This window comes from Sceloporus occidentalis, unplaced genomic scaffold, assembly GCF_023333645.1.
Source record: "Sceloporus occidentalis isolate IW3139 unplaced genomic scaffold, rSceOcc1.0.p SCAF_9, whole genome shotgun sequence".
NCBI classification, from domain to species: domain Eukaryota; kingdom Metazoa; phylum Chordata; class Lepidosauria; order Squamata; family Phrynosomatidae; genus Sceloporus; species Sceloporus occidentalis.
The window spans coordinates 3302701-3314574 of NW_028316989.1; the positions used below are offsets into that span (position 1 = coordinate 3302701).

General features: G+C 46.6%; 2 protein-coding genes across 2 annotated transcripts in view; one reads left to right on the plus strand and one right to left on the minus strand.

The window, feature by feature from the left end:
- ADAM9 (ADAM metallopeptidase domain 9) overlaps window positions 1–4794 on the minus strand; it is a 29283-nt gene extending 24489 nt beyond the window's left edge. Inside the window, exon 1 of the mRNA XM_089538683.1 lies at window positions 4660–4794. Within this exon, the coding sequence (XP_089394809.1) occupies window positions 4660–4750 (91 nt within the window). The 5' untranslated portion in view covers window positions 4751–4794. The remainder of the gene's footprint in view (window positions 1–4659) is intronic.
- Window positions 4795–7212: 2418 nt separating this feature from the next.
- TM2D2 (TM2 domain containing 2) lies at window positions 7213–10388 on the plus strand. The gene is made up of 4 exons (XM_089538331.1): window positions 7213–7509; window positions 8190–8277; window positions 8766–8881; window positions 9639–10388. Exons 1-4 carry the CDS (start codon window positions 7274–7276, stop codon window positions 9850–9852), a joined length of 654 nt encoding a protein of 217 aa, XP_089394457.1. The 5' UTR covers window positions 7213–7273; the 3' UTR covers window positions 9853–10388.
- The last annotated feature ends 1486 nt before the right edge of the window (window positions 10389–11874 follow it).

An 11874-nucleotide genomic window follows, 5' to 3' on the forward strand; every position in this document is an offset into this window, starting at 1 on the left:
AAAGTAAACCTTTTAAAATCTTTACAACAGCCCTGCAAAGGTAGACAAGCATGATTATTTCTTGACTGCAGATGCAGGAACTAAGTCCATTTTTCTGAGCTGGGGCCCAAGATGAGATTTGGCACAAGGATTGCCAGATCTTCAACTCAGTCTCTTAAACACTCGGCTAGGCCATGCAGGTTCCTTTTCTTCCTTTCTCATCCCGACTTGCACACCCGTGACGATCAAGATGGATGGATATATATATATATATATATATATATAGCTACTGCAATGTAAACATGTTTTTAGTACTATAGTTCAGAGAAGCTTTTCTTGGACGTTTCCCATGAACCTCAGAGTCGTGCGACTTGACTTTTCCTGTCTCTCACACCACCACTTTCCTTTTCATGCTTAAGTCTTCCAAGACTCTTCTTGCAAGGAAAAAAGGCAAAAGCCAAACAATCCCACCCTGCCTCTCAATAAATCAATAAATGCATTGACTGAAGTCCTCAAGAGTTACGATCCTAGCAATTTGTTTGTATATTTGCGTTGTGCGCCTTGGAGTTGTTTCTAGTTTATGGTGACCCCTATTGTGGGGTTTTCTTTGCAAGGTTTGTTCAGAGGAGGTTTGCCATTGGCTTCCGCTGAAGCTGAGAGAGTATGTCACTTGTCCTCAGAGTCATAGTTCCAACACTCAAACCATTACAGTTTACTGGCACTAACTACCAAATCATTTACTCATCAGCCAACAAAGGTATAATCTGCACTGCAGAAATAATGCAGTTTGACACCACTTTAACTGCCACGGCTCAGTCCTATGGAATCCTGGGATTTGTAACTTGGTGAGAGATCTAGCCTGCTCTGTCGGGGAGCTCTGGTGCCACAACAAACTACAAATCCATAGGACAGACGGAGTCGTAATAGTTAAAGTGCCTTCAAACTGCATTAATTCTGCAGTGCAGATTAGACCAAAGTCACTCCTCCTCTCTGCCCAATTTTGTAATGCATTCCAAAGCTGCCCCCTATGAAGGATTGAAATCCAACCCACAATCCAAACTTAGGAAAACTAGCAATAGAACCAGCACCTAAGATAGCGCCTTAAAGACAGAAATGTGGAATGAAGTTGCCATCACATGGACACTGAAGACCCCTCTGCCCCCGGACTAGACACTTTGACCTTCAGCAAAATGGTCATATATTTAACCATATATACACATTTGCAATATGGAGAATATCAAAGTAACCTGCCTGCCTTGCAGGGTTGTTGTTCCGACAATTAACAAGATAAGGTATGAGAAGTATTTTGAATGCCGAGAAAGGACTATGGCAGTGATGGCGAACCTATGGCAAGCATGCCAGAGGTGGCACTCAGAGCCCTCTCTGTGAGCACATGTACCATCGTCCCAGCACAGAGTTTGCCAGAGTTTGTTACTAGAAAGCCAGAGGGACATGGCACTTTGCAATAAATAAGTGGGTTTTGGGTTGCAGTTTGGGCACTCGGCCTCTAAAAGGTTCACTATCACTGGATGGCATTGCTAAGTAAGATTATCATGTGGGTCAAGTAAATCGAGGTCCGCTGAGGATCTCCACTCCCACACACAGCAAATGCCCCAAGCAAAGCGGTTCAGGAGACTCCTAAGCCAAGATGGAGCGATTTATCCCACATTTGTGTCTCCTGGGCTGCATCTGCACTGCAGAAGTAATGCAGACTGACACCACTTTACCTGCCATGGCTCCATGCTCTGGAAATCCTGGGGTTTGCCGTTTTTGTGACAAATTTAACCCTCTCTGTCAGAGCTCTAGTGGTACAACAAACTACCGACACCATAATTATATTTTGGGATTTATATTTAAAGATATTAATATTTTGGAATAGATATTCTGGAAACCATAAGGCCTAGAACCTTGTTTTTAAAGTAATTCACTTCAATAGGGGGAACATGGGCTTGCCATAATTCTGTACCCAGCGAAAGAAGCGCTTTCACCTTGCAGAGACCACTGCAAAAGTTACAAACCCACAGACCATGCGCTCATGTTTTCTTAGGTGCCTGTGTTTGTTAGCCACAAATTACTCACCTAACTCCACATTTATATAAACAGCTAAGCTTTCTTCATGCACATGCCTTGAAAGCCCAGTATTATTATTATTATCCTTGAAGTGCATCCTGTTAATTTCAGAAAAGAGATTATACACAGTGTTTTCAAGATCACAGCATCCGCCGAGGAAGCGTCTGCAGAGGGACTTCCCAGATCATATGCCCAAGGTCTGTTTCGATTGCTTCTCGCTTTTGATGTGCGTTTCCTTTGCCCTTGCGCTTTATCATTTATTCAGACATCTAAGCCATTAGATGCTGCTGGGTTTGCTCCCAGAATTCCTTGTGGATACCAACATCTATTCACGACCAAGTCCCATTATATACAATGGCGCAGTAAAATCATGTCCCTTATATAAAATTTAATCTTCAGGTTTTGTATGTACTGTTTATTTTATTGGCATGTGTCTGTTTTGTAACCTGCCTTCATCCATAGGGAGAGGCGGGATATAAATAAACTTTATTATTATTATTATTAGTAGTAGTAGTATTAAAATAATAAGGTTTGCTTTTGGGATTCGAACCCTGCTCTCTGGAGTCCTAATCCAACCAAACCTCCCCAAAGCACCAGTCTTCCTTATATACTGAAGGAGTGTGACTTGCCCAAGGCTGTCCATGGCTGAGCAAGGATTCGAACCCAGTGCATTGTTACAAAAAAGACTACAGACCCTGAAACATTCATGTTATCTTTGGCTTTGTAGTTCAGTTACAACTTTCCTAGGAACTGTGCCTTTCCCACCAGGGAAAAGATTTTAAAGTATCCAAAGCACCAGAAACACAATTCGGTTAGTGTTTTGCGCTACTGGCTTGGAAATGACCAATGCTCTAATGCTAAATAGCAGCGTCTTATGGAATCCTGGGATTTGTAGTTTTACAAGGCCTTGGCCCTTCTCTCTTTCAGACGTAAACCCTAAAGTGGGATTTTCTTGCCGGAAAAATGTGCAACTCAGTCGGTTTTAACGTGGTTGTGGCTTGTGCGATTTTCTCATTCGTGCCGCTAGTGGGAAAAATGTTAAGATTTTGGAAAAGAACATGCACAGAGTACCATGGGGGACACAGCATGGCCTAGTGGTTTGAGTGTTGGACTATGACTCTAGAGACCAGGGTTCGAATCCCCGCTCGACCATGGAAACCTACATGGAAACCTTGTGGAACAAGTCACACTCTCTCAGCCCCAGAGGATGGCAATGGCAAACCCCTTCTGAAGAAACGTGGCATGAAAACCCTATGATAGGCTCACCTTTGGGTTGCCATAAATGGGAAATGACTCAAAGGCGCACAACAACAACAATCCAGAATGTCTTCCCTATCACAATCTTTGAACCGCGTCCGGCCAAACTTGGACATTTGCCCCCAAAAGGCCTCTCACTATGAAAGCAAAAACACACACAGTCCAAGGAGTATTTGCGCAACTGTGACACCAAAGCATCATCGTTCCCACAAGGAGATCCCTGTTGTGTCGCAAACAACAAGTGCACAGAAACGCAGCATTGTTTGTTGTCCTCTAGGTCTTTCCAACTTGGGGCTCTAAGATTTTGGACGACCCAGAATCCCCAACAATGAACAAGGATGATGGGAGGCAGAGTCCAAAGCAATGTTTATTCCCAATATTTCAGTGTGACACACACACATAGACAACACACACACCAACCTGGTCCTTCCACTATTGTGATTTGAGAACTAGTGTTTTGTGCAGGGATATATATCTTTATATATGCCATTTTGGGAGACAAGTGGGGTATAAATCCAATCAATCAATCAATCAATCAATCAATATATCAATCAATAATCCATGCCCATGTCCTTCTCTGAGTGTGAGGAGCCACGATCTTTGTGCTTTTACTAGTTGTGTAGCTGTTGTTGTTATCCATTTTCTTAGTTTGGGCCTTACAATCATAGTAAAACATTCCCAAAAGCAATTTAAGCTTTTATAGCATTAAAACCACTTAGAAACCCCAAACCATTGAAAGCAACAAGAAATTAAAGCCCAGCTTAGTCTCTGGCCCTGGAGCCAAACTCAGCAGATCTTCTGGGGCAAGCTCAAAGTCTCAAGGAAACCCTAATGTTTCTTTTCATTTACTCCCAACAATCCTCCTCCAATGTCCTGAAAAATCTCCTGCAAGGAGCAAATATGGCAAGAGGATCCAAAGGGAAGGGAGGGGGATCCCAAAGGGAGGGAGGGGGATCTAGAGAGGGGTGTCAAGGGAGGGGAGGAGGGATCCACCATGAGAAGAGGGATCCAAAGGGAGAGGAGGGGGATCTGGAGGGGGATCCAAAAGGGGAGAGGGGATCCATAGAGGGATCCAAAGTGGGGAAGAGGGGATCTAGAGAGGGGTGCCAAGGGAGAGGAGGAGGGATCCAAAGTGAAGGGGGGGAGCTGGAGGGGGATCCGAAAGAGGAGGAGGGAGCCCCAAAGGAGGGAAAAGAAGAGGGACCTGGAGGGGGGCTAAAGGGGGGAGAGTAAAGGGAAGAGGAAGGGAAGCGGACCCAATCTGGGGGGGAGGGAGATCTAGGGAGGGATCTGAAAGGGGAGGAGGGGGATCCAGGGCTGGCTGTGCCCAGAAGGGGGCCTTTGGGGGCTCACCTGGGCGATGGCCCCCCTCCACTGGGCTCTGAGCCCCGGCCAGGAGGCAGAGGAGGAAGAGGAGGAGGAGGCCGGCTCCCTGGGGCTCCATCCCGGGTCCTGGGGCTGGAGCAGGGCTGCTGGGGCTGGGCCTCCCCTTCCCAGCCCCGGGAGGAGGAGGAGGAGGAGGAGGAGGCGCCTGAGAGAGAGGGAGGGAGGAAGGCTGGGCTGGGCTGGGCTGGGCCAGTGCCTCCCTCCCTCCCTCCCTTGCAAGGCCCTGCCTTCTCTGACTTTGGGGCCAGATCAGCTGAGAGAGGCCAGCAGCAGGGCTCCCAGCTCTAAGGCCCACTCCTGGCCTTGCCTTCCAGCCCTTTGGGACCCAGGGAGAGCAGATCCTAAGAAGGCAAGCCTCTCCTGGGCTTCTCTGGGCAAGAGCTCTTCAGAGGGGCTTTGCTCTTGCCTTCCCCTGAGGCTGAGAGAGTGTGACTTTGGCCCAAGTGGGCTTTCATGGCCAAGGCAGGACTCGAACCCTGGCCTCTGGAGTCACAGTCCCACACTCAAACCAACCTGGCCCACTTAGCCACAACAGTTTCAGAGATGGAAACAGACCAGGGATGCCTGGCCAAGAAATATCCACAAAGGGACCAGATCTAATGGTCAGAAGTTCCAGGAAGGGAGCGTTCCATTGAACCTTAGAAGGGACTTCTTGAAGCACGGAAGGCATCCCAGACAGAAACAGGATTCAAAATGGGATTTAACCCCCCTCCCAAAACCCTAAGAAGACACACAAACATGCAATTGATTTCCAGACACCTCAGGGTTAAGGCAACATTAACCAGGCTACAAAGCCAACAGGACGCAATTCTTTTTTTACTTTTGGGGTTTTCCAGAAGTAAAAAAGAAGCATGTTTTGTCAACTTTCCAGCTGGGAAAGTTCATGTTGTGTTAATGCACCTTCACAGCGACATCGTCTGGAAACCAATTGCGCTTTTGCATACCTTTAGTACTTTCTCTCCAGGTTAATACTGGGTTCACCCAGACACCGTCGTCTGATAATAAATCCACATTTGCAAGGGTTTTCTCCCCACTTTAAATCCCATTTTTGCACATGCGATAAACTCCTAAGAGCGCCACAGACCCAATGGCCTAGAAAGGCGTTGGGCATCTCCTTCTCTGGATGTTCCCCCCCCCCCCCAAAAAAAAAAAAATAAGGTCTGGGGCTGCTTTATCTGCAGATTCTGCCTTGAGCAAAGGGTTAGACTAGATCTCCCTTGGGATCTCTAGGACTCATCATTAATGAAGGAAGACACACAAAGGAGAAGCTGCATTGCTTTGCTTTGGCCTAAGTGACATCCAGGCATTTCCAACAGCAAGGCTTTAAATCATGGGGAGGTGTTACATTGTTTTAAAGTGCTTTAAACATGTTTACTCTTTCAAATGCATTGTATTCTTCTCACATGCAATTCGTTTTAACAGTGTCATCATCATTTAATTCTGTTTTAATGTTTCTTATGTATGCGTCGAAGTGTACTGTTTTTTAATATTGCAAGCCACCCCGAATCCCAGTTTTGGGGAAAGGGTGAGATAATAATAATGATGATGATAACAACAACAATAATAATAATGATATAAAAGTAGTAGTAGTAAGCATAGCTCTGGTGCCCCAACAATACAGTTCCCAGAATTCCCCGTTGTCAAGCCGTGGCGGTAAAAGGGGTGTCAAACCAGAGCATTACTGCAGTGCGGACGCAGCCAATGTCCTCAGTTATTGCTCTGATGGCAAAGGCCAAGTTTCCAGAATGATCTTTTTTCCCTTCAATGAAAGTCACCTAAAATTTGGCAGAGAGGAGCTGTCTTTCAGCCACTTGCAGCAAAAATGAGGCCTGGCACCTGAAAGGCCGGCATGCGCTTGGCATGCGCTTGGCATGCGCTTATGCCAAAGGTAATCTGATCATCTTTAAGGTTTCGCAAGACTCTTTATTTCTACCCTGCCTCTCCAGTAAGATGGAGGCAGCTATAATAATCATAATATATTATTATATGTGGGATGGAGCCATGGCAGCTAAAGCGGTGTCAAACTGCGTTAACTCTCCAGTGCAGATGCAGCCTGCGATTGCCATAAAGAAGTCTGCCGTCCATCCGACTTCGCTTCCTCCGATGCTCTGCTGCCCCCTCCAGGTAAGAGAGAGAAACGCAGCGCTTCCCGATACTCTTCTCCTATTGGCTCCCGGCCTCAGCCTAGTGACCAATCGCGATCGCAGAACGGGTGCGGTGATCATAGAGGTACAAAAAGTGTAGAACCCACGCCAAACATATGTTCTGCCGTTCTTCGAGGGAACAAGGCGCCACTCCAACTCTTCCGGCATCTTCGTTCTAAGATTACATTTATTTATTGCACACAGATGAAACGCTATAGGGCTCATTTGTAGTTTGAGGGAAGTCCGAGTGAACCGACTCTACACTTTCCTATCTCTAGAGTAAGCGCGTCAGCGGCCGCCCGATGTCTCTATTGGCTAGAGCGGCGACGTTGCCCCGCCCCCTTCAGAAGGGCGCGGCTTCCTATTGGAGGGGAGGGCGCCTGAGGGGTCTACGTCACTTCCGCCGGGGCCTAGCAAGCGTTCTGAGAGGGAGCGCCATGACCGGCGGGGCCCCGGTGAGCTACGCGCTGCTGTGCGGGCAAGCGGCGCTGCTGCTGGGGAACCTCCTCCTCCTCCAGGGCGTCTCCCGGAGCCACCAGCACAACGCCACCGACAGCCCCGACGCCGCTTCCGCCCACAGCCCCGACCAGGCCCTGGAGCCGGGCGCCGCTTCCTCTTCACCGCCTTGGGCTTACCAAGGGCCTTATTCGCCGCTCGTCCGCTGCGACCACTTGTGAGGAGGCGGGGCTTCTTATAGGGGAGAGCGGTGGGCGGGACCAATAGTAGTGGGCGTGGCTTGTGGAGATGGGCGGGGCTTTCCTATAATTGAGTGCATGCGGATGGGCGGGGATTACTATAAAATGAGTGCTTGCTGAGGGCGTGGCCAATGGTTGTGGGCGTGGTTTCCTATAAAAAGAATGCATGTTGGGGCGTGGCCAACAGTGGTGGTGGGCGTAGCTTCCTATAAAAAAGAGTGCACGCTGGGGCGTGGCCAACAGTGGTGGGCGTGGCTTCTTATAAACAGTGCGTGCTGGGCGTGGCCACTAGTTTTGGGCGTGGCCAATAGTGGTGGTGGGTGTGTTTCCATATAAAGAGAGTGCATGCTGAGGGCGTGGCCTATGATGGTGGTGGGCGTGGCTTCCTGTAGATGGAGTGCATGCTGAGGGGTGGGACCATGGCAGGGTGGGGGTGGGGCTTTCTTGGAAAGCTCTATAAAAGGGGGGGGGGGGAAATATGCTTTCCGAGACAGAAGCTGTGTTCACACTGGAGAGTTAAACTAGTTTGATGCTGCTTTGACCAGCATGGCTGCATCCTATGGGATTCTGGCATTGAATGTCACTGGTGGGTCTCCATCACCAAGCAGGGATTCAAACTCTGGTCAGATCTGAATGTGCTTTTGTGGTTGCTTTGCAGACCGGAGGAGTTCATTGAATGTGAAGCACCTCTGGATCTTGGTGGAAACGCCAGCGCCAGAGAAGACCTGGGCCACGGATGCCTCAAGGTGGGTCCGGAATGAGTCAGTGTGCCACGGTCATATAAGAGCCAGGGTGCACGGTTTGAGCATTGAGCTCTGGCTCTGGAGACCAGGGTTCAAATGCAGGCTTGATCTTGCAAACCCACTGGGTGACCCTGGGCAAGCCAAGCTCTCTTGGCATCAAAGGATCGCAATGGCAAGCCCCCTCTGAAGAAACATGCCAAGATTGTAAGCCCAAGGGCAGGGATCTGTCTAACTAAAAAGATTGAATGTCATAAATAAAGGTTAATAATAATAATAATAATAAGAAAACCTCAGGATAGGTTTGCCTTAGTGTAGCCATGAGATGGAAATGACTTCAAGGCACACAGTGACAGCGGCAACAAAATGGCTGGTAGTCAGAAGCTGGAGGTGGATACAGAGAGCTTGGTGCCCTAACCGCTGTGTTCCATTAGGAGCAGAAAATGCATGGCTAAATCAAGGAATTTGCTGGGGTTTTTGTCCCTGTTTATTAGTTCGGTGGCCAAGCCTATGGCGATGTGAGCCATACTCGGGTCCGCTGCAAGGCATTGGACGGCATTGAGTGCGCGGGTGAACAGACCTTTCTGCGTGGGAACAAACCATGCATCAAGTGAGTTATGCATATGGGCATGCATTCATTCATTAATTTTGTTATATTGGAGGAGGGCTTTGTATTTGTATGTATTTGAAAGAGAGAGTGATCTGACTCCCTTCTGCGTTGTACCACAAAATTCCCTTCCGTTCTAACAAGCTATTTTTGCACAAATGCTAAGAGTAAACACAGACCTCATATTGCCAAGTGTTTGTTTTGTAATTCGATATACACACTTTATTTCATGCACAAAATATGGCATATAAAGTCACCATATATACTCAACTATAAGTCAACCTCATGTATAAGTCGAGGGCAGGTTTGGGGGCAAAAAAAAGGATGGAGCAAAGGAAAATAATGCCAAGGGCTTACAAAATTCCAGCAGGTGTGACTCTTTGTACTCTTCCTAAAGGTTCCTTGTTTAAAATAAGAGTTAAAGTACAGTACTTACTTTGACCCTTTGGATAAGCTGACTTACTTCTAGAGTTATATCTGAGTATATACAATACCTTCGAGCTATGTGTATAACATGTATACAAAACAGAAATGAAATTTGTGTTTAGACTTCTGTCTCTCATTATGATTGATAGATAGATAGATATTATGTACATATATGCAAATACAGCTATTCCAAAATCCAACACATTTCTGTCCTCAAGGATTTTGGATAAGGGAGACTCAGCAATGAAGGTGAAGGTTGGTATGAATGAATAGCTGCCCCTTGTTGACAGTGCAACTGTATGCCAACATTTTCTCCAACTTGGCTTTATCCTAGGTACACTGGACACTACTTCATAACCACTCTCCTCTACTCCTTTTTCCTGGGTTGCTTCGGAGTGGATCGGTTCTGCTTGGGGCACACAGGCACAGCGGTGGGGAAGCTGCTTACTCTCGGAGGACTTGGGATTTGGTGGTTTGTGGACCTAATTCTCCTTATCACTGGAGGATTGATGCCTAGCGACGGAAGCAACTGGTGCACTATTTACTGATAAAAACTGCATTTTAGGATTGGACCTAAATCAAAAAAGAAAACAATGGGGGGGATCGTAGCTCAGATGGCGGCTGAATGCATGGATCCTGTTCTGCAGCAACAAGAGACTACAGTGGTACGTTTTTGCACTTGAAGTGGATCCTTCCCTTAACAGGAAAAAGCTAGCCATGCTTCAGCTGTACATACCTCATGCTTTGCTTAAATGGCAGCTATGCTTGTCCTTCCCACGAGAATAAGCCTAGTCTACTCAACGGATTTACCACTCTAGTAAAGGTGTTATACTTCCTTGTATCCTTACACATTTCCGTACTCAAGAAGGTGCCAAGGTAACTGTGGTCTACCCCACTTGGCTTAAATGTAGTTCTCCCTGCTGTATATTTTGAAGGTGGTTTCCCCAACAAATGTGTACAGCCAGTATTTACTGGAAATAACATTAAGGTTAGTGTGTACCTGATGGGTACAATCACAAAAGGTGCTTGTATTGGAACACAAGAGATGTACAATGAAGGTAAAAGTTGTCTTTGACTCACTTTATCTTGTCATTGTCCTTTTGAATTTTCATTTACCAGCTGAGCTCGTTTTTCCAGAAGACTGTCGTATCCAGATCCCCAACAATGCAAATTGCTTTGTGTGGCTGACTTCATGGGGAATTTTTAGCCATCCTGATATGCTGGGATGCAGCTCCCATCAACTTTAAGCGTCCTAGCCAAGAGTGAAGGATTATGGGAGCTGCAGTCCAGCAACCAATCTCTCATCTCCAGTGACCTTTCCTAGTCCTTTCTTGATATTTTCTTGTGGTGGGACCTGGGGAAAAGTAGCCAACATTTAGTATGGCATATCTAACTTGTTTAAGGTCAGTCGTGTGACTGGCTTGTTTCTGACATAGTGAGCCTTTCCATCACTGATATGGAGTCTTGTTCTGGGAAAGCTTGAGATTGTAACATTTTCTCATTGGCTGACATCCTCTTAGGAACATCTGAACATTCAAGTGTCCCTTATGCATGTGGATGTATATTTTGGGTGCTGGGTTGCTATTCCTTCCTTTCCTCCCCAGCACCCCAAATTCCCCACCACCACTCTGGCCATTCCATTCTTCGTGGCAAGTAAGCAGGATTGCAGAAGTGTCTGGCTATTTCCCCTCAGTCAGACATGTTGAGACCCCCAGAGGACCCCAAAAGTTCTGAGCACTGATGCCACCATTTTGCATCTGGTTTCAGAGATATAGATAGCTTTGTGCTCCTGCTTTTGTGGCATGAAGCACAGAACAGCCGTGCAGGGCAGCTGCAGGGGCTTTTTAGTAAATTGGGAGAAGAGTACATTGCACATGAATATTTATGCAATGCTGAGGGGATGTTGAATTACAGCCACTGGGTGTCAGAGTTTATCATTTTAGACTTGTCTGCAGTCTTAAAAATACTTGGAAGCATCCAAAGACACATGAACTCATGTCTGCTCGTGTGTGACACTTCTCTATCATTCCCATGCAACCCCAGAGTCCCCCAAATATCCAGAGAAGATTTGGAGGAGGCATAGTTATCCCCAACTTTGCAGTGTTGTTGCCACTGGTGAAGGAACATCATTAGAGACATGGCGATGTAATTTAAAATATGCTCCCATTTTGCTCTGTTGGCTAAATGGAGTGGCTTGAGGAAATTAAAGTTGATAGGTCCCAAAGCCTAAACTTAAAATGTTTATGCACATTAATCTTTAATCTGAGACCTTTAAAATTCTGTTGCTTTAAAACATTGGAAATGGCATGAGAGTGGGTACTCTAAGTAGGTACTCCTAGGAGTGGGTACTCCTAGATGGCCAAGCAGTACCAACTGCAAGTGATAAAATTAGATCATAAAATCCTTTGCAAATGCTCAGCCATGATAGTTTACCTTTGATTACTAGGGCTTGGAAGGAACATCCATTAATGCAAAGGGGCTAGAGACTTTTACCCTGAACTTGAAAAACTACTTTTGAAGGCTGCAGTTCCCCGAATCTCACGAGTAAAATGCTTTTATTAAAAAGGGCA